The 18,606-nt window shown below is 47.9% G+C and overlaps 1 protein-coding gene across 1 annotated transcript in view; it reads left to right on the forward strand.

Moving 5' to 3' along the window:
* Positions 1–18,606, forward strand: part of LOC144138743 (putative cytochrome P450 49a1) — a 77,885-nt gene that overhangs the window by 14,744 nt on the left and 44,535 nt on the right. The window contains exons 2-3 of the mRNA XM_077671159.1: positions 5,586–5,823; positions 15,388–15,578. Coding sequence (XP_077527285.1) covers positions 5,586–5,823; positions 15,388–15,578 — 429 coding nt within the window. The remainder of the gene's footprint in view (positions 1–5,585; positions 5,824–15,387; positions 15,579–18,606) is intronic.

Consider the following 18,606-nt stretch of genomic DNA (forward strand, 5'->3'; position numbering starts at 1 on the left):
GCAATAGCATTTTTCACTCCAGTGAAAAATGTTATCTGCACGTCACTGTCATTCACGGAATTTGAATTTTTGGCTGCAAGAGTTACGGTGAAGCTGAACTACTGGGTTGCATTTGAGTGTCAGAAAAAGCAAATGGCTTGCAAGACGGTATACCTGAACACACGAGTCGGGAAAAGGCGCTCGATGTTTTGTTAAAGAAAACAAAAAGCGAGATACTGACCCGCAGATGAAAAGTTACAATTTAGGGTTCTTGTTTAAAAAGTTTTCCAGTGCACCTCTGTGGATATGTGCTACTCAGTGGGTATGGTCGTCGGCAGGATTTTGTGCTGAGGAAGGCAAACCCGTTGTATTGCGGGGGAAAGAGAGAGGGCGGGGGAAAGGGGCAAATTGTTCTGGTGTGGCTTGGGGGTGGAGGGGGAGCGCCCCTCTTGCACCCCCTGCCGACACCCATGCCTGTGGGTATTGTTACAAAGACTAAGGCGTACGAGTACGGGCCCCCGTCGTGTCGAGGTAGCGTGGTTGGAGAGCGGCTTGAGGGAGTGGACTCCCTTCCGACGGCGAAATGCCAAAGGGCAACCTTTAATGTTCAACACATGGTGTAGAGAAAAGCGATGGTACAGGTAGCAGCGCACTTGAGTACGTCAAACGTGACAACTCGAACGAGCAGAGAGACGTTCTTCGAGGAGAAGAAACACGTATTCTGGTGGGGGAGAGCTATTTATAGTATTCACTGCAACGGTAAAAAACGGCGTCGAACGCGTTTCAAGACGAAGAGAAAATAGGAGCACAAACAAGCAAAATCACTTTTATCAAGTGAGAGAGGTGACAAGTCAGCCATAGCGACCAGCCACCTTGTTGAGACTGCGCGTACGCAAGAGGATTTTTGCCGCGCCGCAATATCGATGTCGCACGAGTGGCGGTGCATTTACGGACGTCCAGTTTTTGTCGGAATTTTCTAGGCCAAGCTGGAAACGCGCGCGCCGCAAAAAAAAAATTCAGTGTACAAGCTTACGTCCCGAGGGAGGATGAAACGTTTTACGCCTGAAAGCTAGAGAAAACATCTTTTTTTCTTACTGTCATAAAATATTCTTTTTACATTTAAAGGTAAAGCTTATTCTTTGAAATCTTTGTGATCGAAAAAATTGGGCCCATCTCCCCGCGAGGGGGACTCGGGTAAATGCGTCGCATAGGGGGTGGGTGTATTGCGTTAAAGGGGTCCTGAAATACCTTCCGCCGATGCGTGGATGTACATGTAACCAAATAAAGCAATGTATTAGCAATCTCCTCCCGCAAGAATTTTGTTGAAGCGATGAGTATTAGCTGAGAAATCGTAAATCAAAAACCGCGCATTATCGTCGCGCCGCGTTTCCTCCTCCTTTCAACTTACTCTCCGCTGTTGACGGCGAGCGAGCCTTCCCTCCCATGATGCTGCGCTCCTCGGCGGTGACGTACTTCCGCTATTGCGCTGCTCATACAGCCGTCTGCTACGGGCAAGCTTTGTTGACACCATGAATTCCGCACTCCGCTCAAGGCTGGAAAAGCGAACGAAAAATCTGGCCCCATGTGTGCGGCGGCCTGGCCTTGCCCTATCGCGGTGTACGTTGCTGCAGAACTTTGCTATCGGCGGCACGCGACTTTTTATCGGCGGCGAACTCGCAGCCGCACGGGGAGGATCCTGCGCTCGCTCCCTTGGATGCACAGCGCACTGTTTATCCAAAAAGCGCCGTATCGGATGTGGCCCCGCTGGTGCCGGGTCTTATTTTGTGGCGGTGGTAATTCCTGCCGGCGGCATGTGAAAAAGACATTTTGAACCGATACAGAACCCGTGCACAAAACGCCAGTTCAGCTTGGGGCGACGCGTGGTGGAGAGCGGCAACGTTGGCAAAACATGCTCCGCCACGGCTCTGAGCTTCCTCGCGCTGAAGCGAGCACCATTTCTTTGACAATATCAAACATCGGTTGCCCTGGCAACAAGGCACAAACCGCTCTAGAAGTCAGTTACGGTTGCGTGATCCCGGTTCAGCTTGGGGCCCCACCTCGCGGCATATGGGCACTGCAGGCATACTACTCACTCCCATTTAGAAGTGCGAGATGCGTTTGGCATTACAGGAGGCGATGGTGTGTGTGTTCTGGACGCCTTTGTTTCGCGATGAAATGCGTTGTGCTTCTGCGGGTGGATAGTGCTTCCCATGGTCTGGATTATCTTTCTCAAGCGGCGTACGACTCAACCTCGCATGGGGTATGTGCAGTGTGCGTGGCTGAAAGCCATCTCGGCTTGTGCGCCGGAGTTAAGTGACTTGCTGTTCGTCCCCGCAAACCGCGTGCGAGGTGAGTGCCGAATTTACGAGGGGCAGGAGGAGGCAACCCATCGTCTGTCAATCGCGGTTCGGACTTGCAACGCATGTTGTGACGTTGTGTTCGTTCGAAACGCATCTCTGGATTGTTTGGAAGTTGAATAATATGTATGCGTCAAACCCGGGCATTCGGCTCAGGGCGTTCTCTGCGATTGCAAGAAAGAAGTGCCACGGGGCTTCAACGCTTTCTTTATGGAACGTACTCAAGTAAGAGAATATTCATGTCGTGTTATGGCCCTGTTGCATTTAATACAAACGGTTAAGCGTTTGTTTACACTTGTTTCGTTTGTCGTAAAATGCCCAAGCACTCCGGCACTCCGCTGGCAGATCAGCCGGCGAGCCGACGCTGAGCAGACGACTCATCTCTTTGCCGGAAGTGCGTGAAAAAGCCGCCCAATAGCAGGATGTCTAGCTCATGACGAACATCTGGGAATCGATGATGTAGACATGTGAAGATGGCGGCGTCCAAAAACACGAAGGAAAGGGTGAGAAAAAAGCGACCAACTTTGCAACAAAAGTGTGAGCTTTCCGCTGCGCGTAAAAGAGTAATACTTGGCACAGATGATGTTGACGACCCAATCTAACGATTGCGCTAGTCAATTTAGTGTGCTCAAAACGCCTTTCAGGGCCCCTTTAACGTTTAGTGTTTGGGTAGTTGGTGGCAGTGAATGCGTTGTATCAGCAGCTTCTTGACGTAGTTTGAATGAGTCAAGGATATAAGGCGCGTTCGTAGCCTTCCATTCTGTGTCGGCTTTGTGGCGCAGTGGGTAGAGCACCCTGTACCTTGCATTCCGCCCGCAGGGTCGTGGGATCGAAACCAGGCGCCGGATAGTATTTTTTTTTATATAGTGTAGGGGGAGGGGTGCGGACTACGACTACGGACGTCAAAGCGGGTGACATCGTGAGTTACTGAAATGCTCTGCATTTAAAAGCCTTAGGATTGGCATAGAAATTTAAAATTTTGACAGCGGGTGTACATGGTTCTGTCCTGTAAGGCGGCTTTGTAACAGACCGCTTAGCCTCCGCAGGGAAGCTTGACGACTGGTCTCGCTGTGCCCTGTTTAATCTTGGGCGCCGCGTCAACACGCACACACACACACGGTAGCTTACTCGTAACAGTATGGCACACAGCTCTTGGATTTAGTGTACAGGATACACGATTCGCGGCTAAGCCTACAAAGTACGTGAACAGATTTCCTCTATTCGACCGCCCGACAGCTTGTGCACTAGTTTTTTAATCTATGGGTTCATTCAACTGGTTGAATGACAGAAAAAAAAAATAGCCGACTACCCAAGCTGCGTTTATCTTGATTCTAGTTGTGCTCTTTCCTGAATGAGGAAGGTTTCATACTGTGGCAGCACTTCAATGCTGTGACAATTATTACTGAGAAAATAAAAAGGGGTCAAGTGCCTCATGTTTCCTTACATTGCATTTGAGATTAAGGTCACTCAACTTTTAAGCGACTAGAAGTGTGCTGATTGGTGTTGGACTACTCTGTAGGGCTAGTGATTGGCTTCCCTGTGCTTTATAGTTCCGATTGCCTTTGGTCCGTCCAAATTTAACATGTGCTGAAAAGATGATTTACGGAGTAGCTGTGTTTGGCTCACTCATCACAGCTTCTTCGTGTAATGGTCCGTGGGCACAATTAGCTTTGCGGCGAGGCCAAAATTCTGGCCAACGCTTCTTAGGTCTCAGTCTAATGTAAATATCGTGGAAACACTCACACTCCAACTGGCTGCAGGAAGACTATCATTAGGCCGTATGCCGTTTACTTGTCAAAATAAGTTCCCCCTAAAGTAGTCAACCATTCAGAGTACTGGTCCGCTTTCAATACATTGACTTTACGGGACTAGAAGGGTTACCGAAGATGGCTGTAGCACTTGTTTTATCGGACCTATCCCTAAACAAGTATGACGTTAGACGGCTCAAACGACTACGTAACGTGTGGGAGTTCTATTTCAGCGCCCATCCTGGATGACGAATAATTTAAAAACTCGCAAGGGAAATATACTTCAGGCGGTAAGACGATGGATGCGATAGGGTTACTTTGTCGACGATGGAGCGTAATTAAAAGAAAATGCTGCGTTCACCATTTAGTCTCTTCAAGCGCCGAAGGTCACCTTAGAGAGCGAGACTAGCAGCAACAATGCTGTGTTCTGCGGCACACGAAAAGGCGCGAAATACGAATGGGGGACAACTACCCGAGTGCGCAAGCGCAACGCGTGCTGAAATTACGTATCCTCTTTTTCCTCTTGGCTGTACACATTTTAGGTGAGCCTACCGGCCCGCCTCCTCCTTTCCACACTTCTGTTGTGGCTACGCAAGGTTCCAGCTGCATACATGCGTGTGCAGGCTTCTCACAGCTTTCATCGTCGTTTTCGGTTGGGGGTGATGACGTCATTTTCGCGCCGCGGACCCCTCATTAACATGGCTGAAAATCACTGCAGCTCACGATGCGTAGAGTCCACAGAAAATTGCTCAATTATCTTACTAACTCTATTAGATGACTGGGATAGAAGAACCCGAAGCTGCCCCAGCTAAGCCATTCCCACCCCACCACAAAACCACCGCCGTGCGGAGGGCTGCACATTTGTTTGCTAAAATTAAACCGCAATTCTTCAAAGTTTATTCGAGCCAAGTATTTAGAAAGGCAGAATTCGGAAATAAGGAACAATCGTTATTTGTTCCTGCTATTCGTTAAGACTGCGCCCAGTCGATATGCCCGCAAGCAAAGTGTTATCAAGCTGCAATTCAAGCCGCATTAGACATTTACTGTGCGATGCCATCTTCATTTGAGCACACACATTTTCATTGGAGTGGGTCAAGGAACCCACGCGTGTTAAGGACATATCAATAGAAATTAAGAGGAGGAAATGGGTGTGGGCAGAGCATGCAGTGCGAAGGCTAGATAACCCAAGGTCATTAAGGGTAGCAGAGTGGATCCCTAGAGAAGGCAAGCGTGGCAGAGGGCGGCAGAAAGTTAGATAGGCAGATGCGATGAAGAAGTTTGCGGGGATAAATTGGTGCAGAAATCACAGGACTGGGATAATTGGAGGTCCATGGGAGAGGCCTTTGCCCTGCAGTGGGCATAGGTTGGCTGATGATGATGATGACCACCTTCATTGGTGTTTAACAGCTTCGTTGTCCAATTTATGCCACCAGGACTGAGTGCAAACCCTATCAGGACATTATGCGTGATAGACAAAAGACGACCTTTCACCGTTCCGCAGGGCGCTACGACATCAGCAACTCCAACGATGCCTCGCTGGACATGTACCACCGGTACGGTCCCATCGTAGCCGAGCAGCTACCGGGAAGAGGAGTGCTGGTGCACCTGTTCAATGCCGACGACATCCGGACTCTGTACCAGGAGGAAGGGAGGACGCCGTACCGCGTGGGAGCGCTCCCCTTCAAGCTCTACCATACCGACAGGCCGGACTACTTCGCCAACGCCGGCATCCTAAATAGGTAAGCGCAGACATACAATAAAAAATGGCTGACGATCACTACACTCCCTAATGAGAAATTAGGGAGTGTAGGGAGAGAGAGCGAGAGAGAGAGTCAGTAGTCTTAGCGCGTAGCTGCTGCGTATCAGGAAGGGATCACGTCATCAGCGAAGGCATGATGGCACGCGCTATTCGCGCGACATCGGCCTATAGAGGGCGATAGCGTCGCGCTGCTGGTGTGGAGGCTCCGCTAGGCGGTAGCGGGCGAATGTTGGCTGTGGGCGCGCTTCGTGCCTCTTGAGCGTCGTATCAGGTCATGAAAGGCGCTGGCAAGAGTGGTATGCTGGGATTCGGTTCCTGAACGTTGAAGGTACTGCATGGAAGCGGCAATAAGCATTCATTACTACGTCCAAAAAGTGGCGAGCCATCGAGAATGACTGAACGGCGGAAATAGTGACAATGAACCTGTACACCATGGTTCGTAGCAACCTCAATCTTTCCCGATTATGGCTTTCACTATTGAATAAAAGCAGAAATAGGGACAAATCAGGGAGCCCCGATCTCAGGAATTCAGTTGACGGCAGCAGCTTCATTCACTTCCATTGGTAACATGACTGATGATTGCAGTTGTGGGATGCCCTGAAACTGTAACAGCACTTCAGTGCCCCTGCGTTTTTTATAACAGCTAATGAAATTCTTTTTGTTTACATTCGGAAAGCAACATGGAATTCCTGAATTTTAACCAGCGCAGAGATATAAATGCAAATGTTCAAACGGTTCTTTTACGTGCAGCTTTAGTTAAGTCAAATTTTATGAACTATGAAGGCAGGTTTGTTGATTAACGGTGTCCGGTCAGTCATTACCTTTCATCGTAAACGAAATTGCGAATTACGTTACCAGCGCCCGCAGTACAATCAACACCTCATGTGTAGCTAGATTTTTGCAAAGTGGCTAGCAGGGTAGCAGTGTGTAAACTTGGCTTCTTGCACTTTACAGTGAGCACAAATTATGTGTTACGGCTGAGCTGCTTACCATTTCGTTCCCTTTAAAATCTGACAGGTGCGTATAACAGAGAACACATGTTTCCAATATTGAGTAATGTTGCTACGGAGACAGTTAAACAACAGTAAATCACAAAACCATAAAGACGGTCAATGAAGTTGCCCAGTTTCAGGAGTGGTAAAACGTTCCTATTCATTTTTCCTGTCACGAAATAATGCAGCGGGTTCCCGGTAACTCCGCTGTGTTGCCCACTGAACCTCGCTTTTGTATCGCATTCAATTCTTTAGGTTGGTTAAAAAAAGGCACAGATAAAAGATTTGAATGCTTCGCTTTTCTTTAACTTCCTGACATGGTTACAAACGCGGCGCGAAGAGAACGCATGTAACACAAAAAGCCAAGCGTTGACGATTAGTATTACTTGCAGTTGGAAATGCCCTATGCGTCGTATTCCCGAATGGTGAAATAGCCCCCGCGTGGGGCACCCTGCGTATTCGAGGCGACGGTATTAGCTACAACGCGGACCGGGAGCCACCGATAAGCTGTGGCCAACCGTGGCGAGGTGTTTATAGGTGGAGGGTAAGAAACCACGGACAGTGGTCGTCGGAGCCCTGGTCAAGCTCACGCCGATGGGCTCCCTGTCTGTTTAGCAGGGAGGGAGCTCCGGGACCTCTCTATAAGTTATGAAGGTAACGCTAGGGAACAAAGAGCTACCCCTGCCGTGCTCTTTCCCAATATCGCACGGTATTTTTTAACGCTCCCCCCTCCAATAATCGGTCTCCCAAAATAGGCCGAACAGAAGTACTTGCTAAAGAGAAGGCAGAACATTTCCATATGTTTTTTGTAGTCCATTCCGCAGAGGACATCCCTGTTGCAAAGAATTCGGTCACTCTTTTGGCTAAATGCATCGAGTCTGTTGCTGGTTCAGATTACAGACTACGATGGTGAGAAGCTTGAATCTGGTGACCTACTTGTTGAAGTGAATATAAAAAACGAAACAAAGTGAGAACGCACTGAAACAGACCCCGCTGGCTGACTTGTCTGCCACTGTAACTACACATAGGACCCTCAACTCCTCTGAAAGAGACATCTCGGAGAAAGATTTAGAGTCTGTGACGGAGGTGGAGCTTTTTCAGGCACTTCCACCTCTGGGAGTAACTTCTGTGAAACGAATTGTAATACGGAGAGCGAATGAAGAAATTTCAACAAAGCATCTACTCCTAACATTTCATCGCACAACCCCGCCAGAAAAGGTCAGAGTGGGCTTTATAAGCTGCAGTGTCCCTTACCCCAGGCGATGCTTTAACCCCCAACGATATGGCCATGGATCACAATCGTGTCGAGGAAAGCTGCCTTGTGCCAAATGTGCGGAGACTGATCATTCGTCGGATGTCTGTCGAAGCAGCACAGCGAAATGTCCGAATTGCAGTGGCCCACACTGCTTATTCTCAAACCTGCTCGAAATTCAAAGCTGAAAGAGAAATTCTACTGATGAACATAAGGAAAACATCCCCTTTCCTGAGACGAGCCAAATGCACTGGCGGTTTTCAGCCACATTTTATGCAAACGCTGCCCGACAACAGTTGGGACGGAGTTTGGTCAGCACAGCGACACAATGCAGACTCCCTGATGACGTGTCGCTGTCTCCACCCCCGGTTGAGCGGCCACCTCCTGCGTCTGTGAAAGCTGTTGAAGCTGAGGGGGTCCCACCCCGATGGCCTTCGGCAGCTCAGAATCCTGACGCACCACCTATTTTGGAGACTCCGGTGAATGTGGTGACGACGGTCTCCGTCGGAAGTGATCCCGCCGCCTTCCGGTCCACCTCCGCTGCCGGCCTCCCGGTATGTCTGAGCATGGAGAGGACATGGACACGGGGAGCCCTGAAACCACACACATCTTCACCGCCCCGCGGGCTGCGGTCGGGAAGCCCGTGACCACTTCAGGTAGCGATAGGGGTGGGCGTCACAGAGACACCATTTCGTGCACTCCTGGAGTTTTTGATGAGGACATGGACGCCGCACCCTCTCCGCGTGCTGTGAAAGAAGCGAGAGAGCGAACCAAAAGCAGTGAATGCCGAAGAAATATGCTTCCATGAGTTTCTGGGCCGACACTAAATCAACTCAGGCAAATAAAACATCCACTTTTAAACCCTACGCTTTCATAAACACGCACACTCATACGCGCTCCAGTCGCTCGTGACCCAAAATAATGGGAAAAGAAAGCATAATTCAGCGGAACTGCAGGGGCCTTGTTAAAAACTTGGGCGGTGTGTATGATACGCTGCATTCGGATCAACGAAGTGTAATATGCTTACAAGAAACCAAACATACATACTTCCTTAAGAGTTGCTTGGTATTCAGAAACGACAGGGACGGTTGCGTATATTCTTCTGGTGGTGTGGCTATCGTCGCACAAACTCTCTGGCGTGTCATACCACCCCATTACAGACCATCATTGAGGCTTTTGCTATACAAACAACACTTTTAATAGATAGATTACGATATGCTCTCTTTGAATCGCATCGGATCATCACTAACAAACTCCGAGTTTGAAGCTCTGATAAATCAGCTACCCCAACCATTCCTCCTAGTTGGTGACCTTAATGACCATAATTCATTCTAGGGACCTTCCCGAACTGATACGCGAGTTCGCCTCATTGAGAGCTTTCTAACATGATCCGGAGCATGTACATTTAACACGAAACAGCCTGCATACCATAATACAGCACACAACACCTACTCACACCTCAATATAGCGATTGGCATTGCGGTTCTTTTCCCATCTCTTGAGTGAGACGTGGGCACAGACACATATGGTAGTGACCACTTCCCTAAAAGAATAGCATACACAGGTAACGCTGCAAACAGTTCACCCTCCAACAAAAAGTTCAACGAAGCAATGGTTAACTGGAATACATTCACAGATACGTCGAAACTACACTACACATCCATAGCACACCTACACGTGCAGGAGGCAAAGTAACTTGGTACGAAGCACATTCTCGACGCTACCGCGAAGTCCATCCCGGAGGTCGGCGGTGCCCCACGCAACCCAAGTAGGCCCTCGGGGAACGAGGTCCGTCGGCGGGCGCGGGAAGCGCAAAACAAGGCGTATCTTTCGACGATACCCGACTTCGCAAAATCACATACTTTTAAATGGGAAAAGGCTCCTGAGAAGCGTGTACGCCGTTAGGCAAAGCGGGAGAGTTGGCGCGCCCTCCTCGCATCCATCAACTCATACACAGACACACACAAAGTCTAGATACGAATACGAAAACTCAAAAGACAACCACCACACAGCTTGCCCCTAGTCAGTACAACAAAAGACACACTTGAAGACCAGGCTAACAACTCGCACACTTCCAACACGTGTCCAGATCGGCACACTACATGAAGAGTTTCATGCAACACAAAATATTCGCAAAAAATAAACCCTTATGTGAAAATAACAGGCCTCATTCCTCTTACAACTGTGAATTTAAACTTCATCAGCACTGAGCTCATGTGAGTTTTTGTGAGTATGATGCGCCGCAAGGGTGCGCTGTGTCGAGATTTTCCGCTTTTCGCTTATTAAACTCAGTTGTTAGTAAGCGTTTGTCCTGTGTAGTCCTTCTCTTTGTCCCGCGTTTTTCTGCGCTTTTAGTTAGCATGTCATATATGCCTTCTACCGGGTGAAGCCAGCATTACATCCACGATGATGCAACACCTACACGCAGACGCCCTTAAAACAGTCGTACACATTTGCAGCAAAATATGGCTTACAGGGCATCTTCCGACGTCTTGTAGAGCGGCAATAGTAGTAGCCTTTGTTAAAGAGGGAACGAGCCAACATTACCCGTAAGTTATCGCCCCATTGCCCTGACAAGCTGCCTGTCCAAGCTCTTCGACAAGATGGTAAACAGAAAACTTAATTGTGCACATTATTGAGTACAATGGTCTTCCCGAGAGCGGCCAGGCTGGTTTCAGGGTGGGGCTATCCACGAATGATCAACTCGTGGTCTTTGAAGTGTACATTAACGATGCCTTCTTCCATAAGCAGTTTTGTGTAACACTGTTTTTTGAACTCGAGAGGGCATATATATTACAACGGCTGGCGTTACGGTATCTCAGCGATCTGAAGTCATTTGGTGTTTCTGGCAACATGTTGAACACTCTTCCCAGTTACATGCCGAAAACAACATACCGCGCTAGATTTGGGTCAGCATTGTCAGAAATTTACCTGCCGGAGAATGGTGTGCCTCAATGTTGGGTTTTGAGCTGCACGTTGTTTATAGTGAAGATAAATTCGCTTCTGAAAGCATTGTCACCATCAATCTCCTGTTAAGTGTTCGTGGATGGTGTGCAAGTATCCTTTACATCAGGTAACATGTCCACATGTGAACCAGTCCAGCTTGGATCAAGAGACTTGTTTGCTGGGCAGATAAAAACCGTTTGAAAGGTAATCCTCAAAAGAGCACCTGCGTCGTGTTTTCAAGGGGGCACGGGATTCAAATGGGCCCCGATATTAAACTCAATTGCCAATTCATTACTATTAAAAAGGGAGCCCACGTCTTTGGGTTTTGTGTTAGACGAAAACCTCACATTTATGTCTCACATAAAACAGCTTAAAAATGAATGCCTAAAAATAACCTACATTCTTAAATACTTTCACACCAGTCCTATGGTGTGGACAAACAATTTCTGTTGCGTGTTTTTACGAACTTGATGGGGTCAAGATTGGAAAATAGGAGTGTGGTGTACGGGTCAACTAAAAAACAGCCCTAAACGCTCGATCCAGTGCTGCACTCGGGGTTTCACCTTTCGCGTGGTACTTTGCGTCATGCCCAGTACAAAGCCGGTATGGGGACTGCGACAAATTGTGCGTAGAGCACCAGCGAACTAATGTTGATTTGTTATACGCTTATAAAAGCTCATCAATGCATAGCCATCCTTTTAAACCTGTTTTTACGGATACATCCACATTGGAGCTCTTTTTAAATCACCAGTTTATTTCTGTTCGCTTCTCACAAAGAGTGAGAGAGGAAGTGGCTCTACTTGATGTCTCCTGTTGAAACACCTTCAAATCATCTTGCATTGATTTTATAGCCCCTTCGCACCTTCACCGTGTGGCGTGTGACATGTCTTTCATCCAGCTCGACAAAAATATGGTGCCAAAAAATGCGATTCTACAGCACTTTCTCTCACTGCAGGAGAAGTAGCAGCGTACAGAATTTTACCGCGACGCCTCTAAAACTGCCTGCACCGGGTCATGTGCCGCGCACCAACCAAATTGCAAGGTTTTTATTACCATGAATGCAAATTGCAGCATTTTCACAGCAGAGGCATATAATTTTTGTTCTGTAAACCGCATTGTTGAATATCATATTCCGAAATACATCATTTACACTGATTCATTTCGGGTCTTGCACGCGTTATCATCCCAAAAGAAATCCTAAGAGCACATTATGAGTCTTGTTTTTTGGACAATTATGTCGGAATATGGCTCAAATCTTGCAGTGACTGTGTGTTGGGTTCCATGCCACTCTGGGATAGCGGGAAATGGGGTGGCAGTTGAAAGGGCCGCCGCTCTCACAAACAGTGGACATAACAACAGTACCCTACACAGACCTCAATCCACGCGTAAAAGAACAACTTCGCAAAACATAACAAGAAATTGTAATGAACAGACAGACATTCAACTACGCATGGTAAAAGCGCTCTTGAGACAATACACAACTGCCTCACCCAAGAGACACACAGAAGCTGCCTGAGCTAGGCTACGGATAGACCGCATACACACCTGACACACTCAAACTTGCTCACCGGGTCTTCAAGGCCACTTGTAGCAGGTGTGGGGAAGGCCTACCCGTAGTTCACATCGTGATTAGATGCAAGGCACTCAGCACAATACGACTCAAGCACTGCAGCGAACCTCAAGTTCGCCGTTGCAGGAAAAAATACAAAGAAAATTCTGAGCGCTCGTGAGCGTGTGCCTCGCGGCGTCCGCCGAGTCCCGGGCTCTCGCACTGGCTTTACCAAAGAAAAAAAATCCAGTGATACCGTGCATGTAAAAAAAAAAAAAAAAAAACCCTTCAGCGCTAATGCTAAAGACGAAAAGACACTCTCCCAGGGAGGGGTCACCGCGGCCGCCGCATTTTCTAGAAGCAATTATGGATAATTTGAGACATGGCTCCGAGTGTGCAAATTTTTTCCGAGACGGCTTGCAGATCACGCCCTTGCCGCCTCGAGTTGAGGACGGAAGGCTGGTGGAAGTCTACAATGCTGACCCGCCGCGGTGGCTCAGTGGCTAAGGCATTGTGCTGCTGAGCACGAAGACGCAGTTCGATTCCCGCCCGTGGTGACCGCTTTTAAATGCAGAGCATTTCTTTAACTCACGATGTCACCCGGCGTTGACGGCGTGCCTCGGCGTCCGCAACAGCCGTTCCAGGTGCGCCCTCTCCCCCACTCCTCCTCTCCCGCATCACGCTACCCTCCTCGCTCTCAACAACAGGTCCGCACCCCTCCCCCTACACTATATAAAAAAATAATACTTACCGGCGCCTGGTTTCGATCCCACGACCCTGCGGGCGGAACGCAAGGTACATGGTGCTCTACCTACTGCGCCACAAAGCCGACACAGAATGGAAGGCTACGAACGCGCCTTATATCCTTGACTCATTCAAACTACGTCAAGAAGCTGCTGATACAACGCATTCACTACCTGTGGGCGGAACGCGAGGTACATGGTGCTCTTCCCACTGCGCCACAAAACCGACACAAAATGAAAGGCTACGAACGCGCCTTATATTCTTGACTCATTCAAACTACGTCAAGAAGCTGCTGATACAACGCATTCGCTACCACCAACTCCCCAAACATTAAGCGTTAACGCAGTACACCCACCCCCTATGCGACGCATTTACTCGAGTCCCCCTCGCGGGGAGATGGGCCCTTTCTTCTATTCTGATGGAGACGAAATCAAGAACACTTCTGCCCTGTGTACGATATTTCGGCGCAAGCTAAAAATCCTCAGGTGGTCAAACTTAATCCGGAGCCCAACACTATGGCGCGCCTGATCGCCTGCGTTGCGTCGGTGCGTTAAACCCTAAAGTAAATGAAGTCTGCAATGTTGAGAATGACTTTGCATCCGCGACGATTACTAGCACCGCAACTATGCAAATAAACAAGCATACTGAAACTTACTATCTGTCCGGCAATGCTCACCTACAAAAACTTCACCGGTCAAGTCTTCTGCGTGACGGGAAGCTTCCCTAAGTGTTTTTGCCGCGCCTTTTAACGGCAGAGTTGTCGGAGCCGAGCGTTATCCGTACGTCGCACCAAATGACTTCGATGAGCGATGACGTCACCTCACGGCGGTGTCTAGCAACTCCTGTTATAGCTGTGCATAGCTTTGCGCGTGCTTGCCTATAGCCTCGGCATGGCTCGGCATTGCTAGGCCGTCCCTCGCCGGCGCCCGTCAAGCCGTGAAGTGATGTTCCGCGCAGGAAATTTTCCATTTTTTAGGGAATTTTCGGCTGAAATTTTGGCCAAAAAGGAAAAAGGGAATTTTTTATAGATGCAGGAATTTTAGGAGTCGTGAAGTAGAAAGAGAAAATAATGCCACACCTCGCATCATTTGTTACTTTGCTTTCGTGCATAAAGTTCCCTTAACACTTACTCGAAATTATGGTTAGACATCCGCAGTCGTTTTCTCGCAAGCCACAAGCATAAAAAATGGTTTTCAATCCAGTTCGCAAAAGAGGAGAGAGCATAGATGAAACAATACTCCACGAGAAAGTGCTTCTAAAGAACAAGTCAGCGGCGGCTGAAGGGCTGAAGCCTGTTCGCATGTAATCCTGCGCAATGTACAAAAAGTATTTCGGGTGCGAATTATTCCGCGCACTGTCAACAAGAGATACCTCCAGCAGTCTCGGCACTTAAAAAAATTGCCTAAATTCACCAACAATGTCTCGTCTTTCTCAAACTATGAGCTTTAAGTTGGATCTTATCTTTAGCCCGCAAAGTAATCACGCTGTTTGGTACAAAACGTGAAATGCATAGTCAAATGCTGCTGAACGGCAGATGCTGTATAATTTAGTTCACGTTAAAATTCTGATTCTCTGAGCGCCTTCTGCGCCGGGAAGGCTAAGTAAGGTAGACATTGGTGGCACTGGCTATCCCCAAAACCGAACAGGAATCCAAATTAACAGCAAACAGAGAATGCAGGGAAATTCGGCGGGAATTCCTGAGAAACCTGCGAAGAAAAAGTACTAAAAAAAGGGTATTTCTAAACCTTGAAATGGGAATTTTTCTACCCAGTACGGAACATCACTGAAGCTATGACGTCACTGCGCAACACATGGTATAAAGTCTCGTGTACAGAGGCGTCGTCCAGGCTTGCGCGTCAGTTTGCCCCATGTGAGGTGTAACAGCAGGGGCTTCTACGAAGGAAGAGGGGTTGGCAGCTCAGCTGTTTCTCCAGCGTTGCACCTCCAGTGCTAACTTCACCAGTTTTTGTCCTCTCCGTTGTTGGGCCTTGTCCTGCTCAGTTTAGTGCCCCAAAAGCTGGCGTTTACAGTGACATGCACGATGACCCCCGTTCTGTACAGCCAGGGCGAAGAGTGGCGACGCATCCGCACCATGGCGCAGCCTTGTACCATTCGGCCTCGAACCATCCAGGCGTACGCCGAGGCCATGGGGCGGATCGCCGATGATGCCGTAAGACTAATCGACTTTTACCGGGACCGCAACGGCGATGTACCCGACTGCCATGACATCGCGAAGAGATGGGCGCTAGAGTGTGAGTACTTGTATTCCCGTATTACCGTCAGCTTAGGCATCCTTTTAGAGTGTACAAGTTGTAATTTATGCTTTCGGTTGTTATTGATTGAGCTAAGGGCTTTCTGTAAAAAAGCAAACTCTTCAAAATAAATTATGTGCGATATATAAAACTTATATAATGTTGTTACCCGAAGATAGAGAAACACAGATATCTTTAATTGCCCAGAACTAGAGAGCCTGGGGCCCGCTCTGCCGCGTTAGTCAGCCAGGAGATTTTGGTTCCTGGCGTTTTCATCGGCCATCTCAACAAGGCGTAGTTGGATTACGGGATCAGTTAGTTGCCTCGTTCATTTTCCCGTAGCATTGCAGACACCTATCAATAAAGCATCCGCTGCTTTCTACGCCTACCCGTATTTATTTATTTTCAATACTGTGAGCCTTTCCGGTCTGTTACAGGGTGGGAATACAATGCAAAGTCCCACAAAGAATGCTTCCGATTTCTTTTTTCAAAAGCCTCAACCCTATTGTTGATAAGAAATACACATTAGGTCTAGTTGTTGCACTCAACAATTGTTTATACAATAAAAGAGCGCTTAAAGACGTCCACTCGAGGCACGTAGGGCATAATAACAAAAGTGTGATTAGTTTGCGGTGAAACTCTTCACGGAAGATTTAAGTACAAGCTGGGGCTCAAGTTCAGCTTATTGTTAAAAAGTTGATATAATATTTAAGGCGTCAGTGTAGTGCGACAGTGTAGTGAGATCATCACTGGCAATCATGGCGGTTGCCGAGTGTGTTTTGTCGCAGCCAGAAAAAAAATCAGCCCCCTTCTCTGAATTCGTGCTAATTTATCTCTTATGTATTGCTGACGTGAGCACAAAATTATACTAGCATACTCTACACTTGGTCTGCGATGTTTTCCGCGATGCATGTGTGGCCAACCTATGTTTCACATGTCTGAGGAATTCTTTTCCCCAGTGGCACGAAACCCGCTGTACTCCGGTACAACTTAAAAACGACAGAGGAAGTTGCTACTGCGCCTCGTCACCGCAACCGGCTGTTCCTCCGCTGGCGCAAAGCGCGCCTAATTGCGTATTTCAGTGATTTTTCAGATTTAATCTGCTGATAAATTACTGCGTCAACGACAAAAAAACTATGCGACAAAAAGAAGGCGATGTGACGCATTAAGCGCAATCTCCTTTCGAAAGGCGCGCCAGCGCTGACATCCGGGGCCGTCGCTTCGGCGGAGTAATACACTGCGTGAGCTATTGCCTCCTTAACTTGCACCCGAGTATAGGGCTAACTGTGTTTATTGAAGTGAAGCTTTAGTGTTCCAACTGATGGCGTCTGTAACGCGAAAACGGCGTTTTCGCGCTAGAAAAAAAAAAGAACACTTCCCGTGGCCGGAATAGAACCTTAGTACCTCGCGTTACGAAGTCGGCGTCTATCAGATTGCTCCAGAACGACTTCTTTTTTAAAGACGATAGTCTTTCTTGGGCTACTTAAACCCAGAAATTTTGGTCTGTCTGCATGTCTGTGTGTCTGTATGTCTGTCCGTCTGTCTGTCTGTGACTCGATTCACCCACCCGGCCAAAAAGTAATTCAATGCCTGCGCAATAGTCTTATATAGTCATAGGTAAATGCGCCCGTCAAAGTCCGGTGTAATGTTCATACTTGTCAATATTGTTGAAGAACAACAAGACATTACGCATATGTAAGACAACAAATTGATACAGAAGTGATATTTGCAGCGTTCCTTAATAAAAAATCGTACATGTTTGATATTGGTGAGATTAAATACTTCATCAACTGAAGAAGGAAATATCACTCCGCCGTCGCCTGCTGTCGCCCGCGCCATATAGCTTCTGGCGGCATTTGAAGAAATCAAGTGGCAAGAGTTACGCAAGGTTCCACTAGATAGGTTCCACGTTCTGCTTGCAACGCACGTGGAGTAGGGAAACGCGGTTCTATAAACGTTGAAGTAGAGCGCCTCGATTAAAGCGCGTCTTCGCCGTACGGCAGCGTTCGCATCGATACACCCGGTTTGGACCAGTGGAACGCGGGAAATTTAAAGTGATTTAAGCAAACCTTTGGCGTCTTTACCTTGGGAGGAGCGCTACGCAAGAGGAACAACATGATAGGTGAGCAGGAAAGTGAAGGGAGACATTTACTTCGCAAAAGCCGATAAAGACTATCGTCTTTTGACGGCATTTGCAACGAAAGGAGCAGATATGCGGCCAATTTTTTCCTTTATTGCATGGAACATTAGCCCGAAAAGCTTTAGAATCCCACCGTATCTGCAAAAATAGTCCGTTCACTGACACATATTTTAAAAGTCAGGCAGGCACATACACGCCTCAAGAAGATGCAACCAGTCTGGCGGCTGCGATTGCGCCGCATAGACACTATACACAAGCGCACATTGTTCTCGAAAAATTGACTTAGTTCCCCGAGGTTCCTCCGCAGTGCGGTCAATCATGCGACACTTCCATAGGCTAAACAATGCTATCAGTACAAAAAGGTATAGGGCAAGTAACAGTCCTTCATCACTGGTAGGGATCGTATACTCTAGGCGGTGATGTCGATGTCATTTTTAGGAGTTCGCTGCAGAACATCATAAAAAACACAGCATCCCGGCATAAAAGTTTTATCAGGCTCGTTACACAGGCGGCAGTTAACATACCAATGCACACGTGCACGTTTACTATTGAGCAATGTTTTAAAAGGCAACATGGATGCGCGCAACTTAAAAAAGAAAGTTTTTGCAGCCACCTGGATGTACATTTTCTTGACTGGCTTGAATACATTATTATCTAAAATCATCAGGTATGGGTTGGCGGTAAATGTCAGTGGAAATGCACTTTCAATTAAAACGCACGTCAATTCCTTCCTCTAGAAACCGTACAGGTGCCCGAGAGAAAAACGCACACGGTCGAAACTCAGCCCAAACTCAGACGAAAACCAAAGAATCCGTCACGAGAAAGCTTCGCGTTGAACCATCGTCGTCGTTTGATGGAGGGGTGCATAATTTTTAAGTGAAGACATTT

Source organism: Haemaphysalis longicornis, unplaced genomic scaffold, assembly GCF_048455015.1.
Source record: "Haemaphysalis longicornis isolate Haplotype H1 unplaced genomic scaffold, Haemaphysalis longicornis Haplotype H1 scaffold_5, whole genome shotgun sequence".
Classification (NCBI taxonomy): Eukaryota; Metazoa; Arthropoda; class Arachnida; order Ixodida; family Ixodidae; genus Haemaphysalis; species Haemaphysalis longicornis.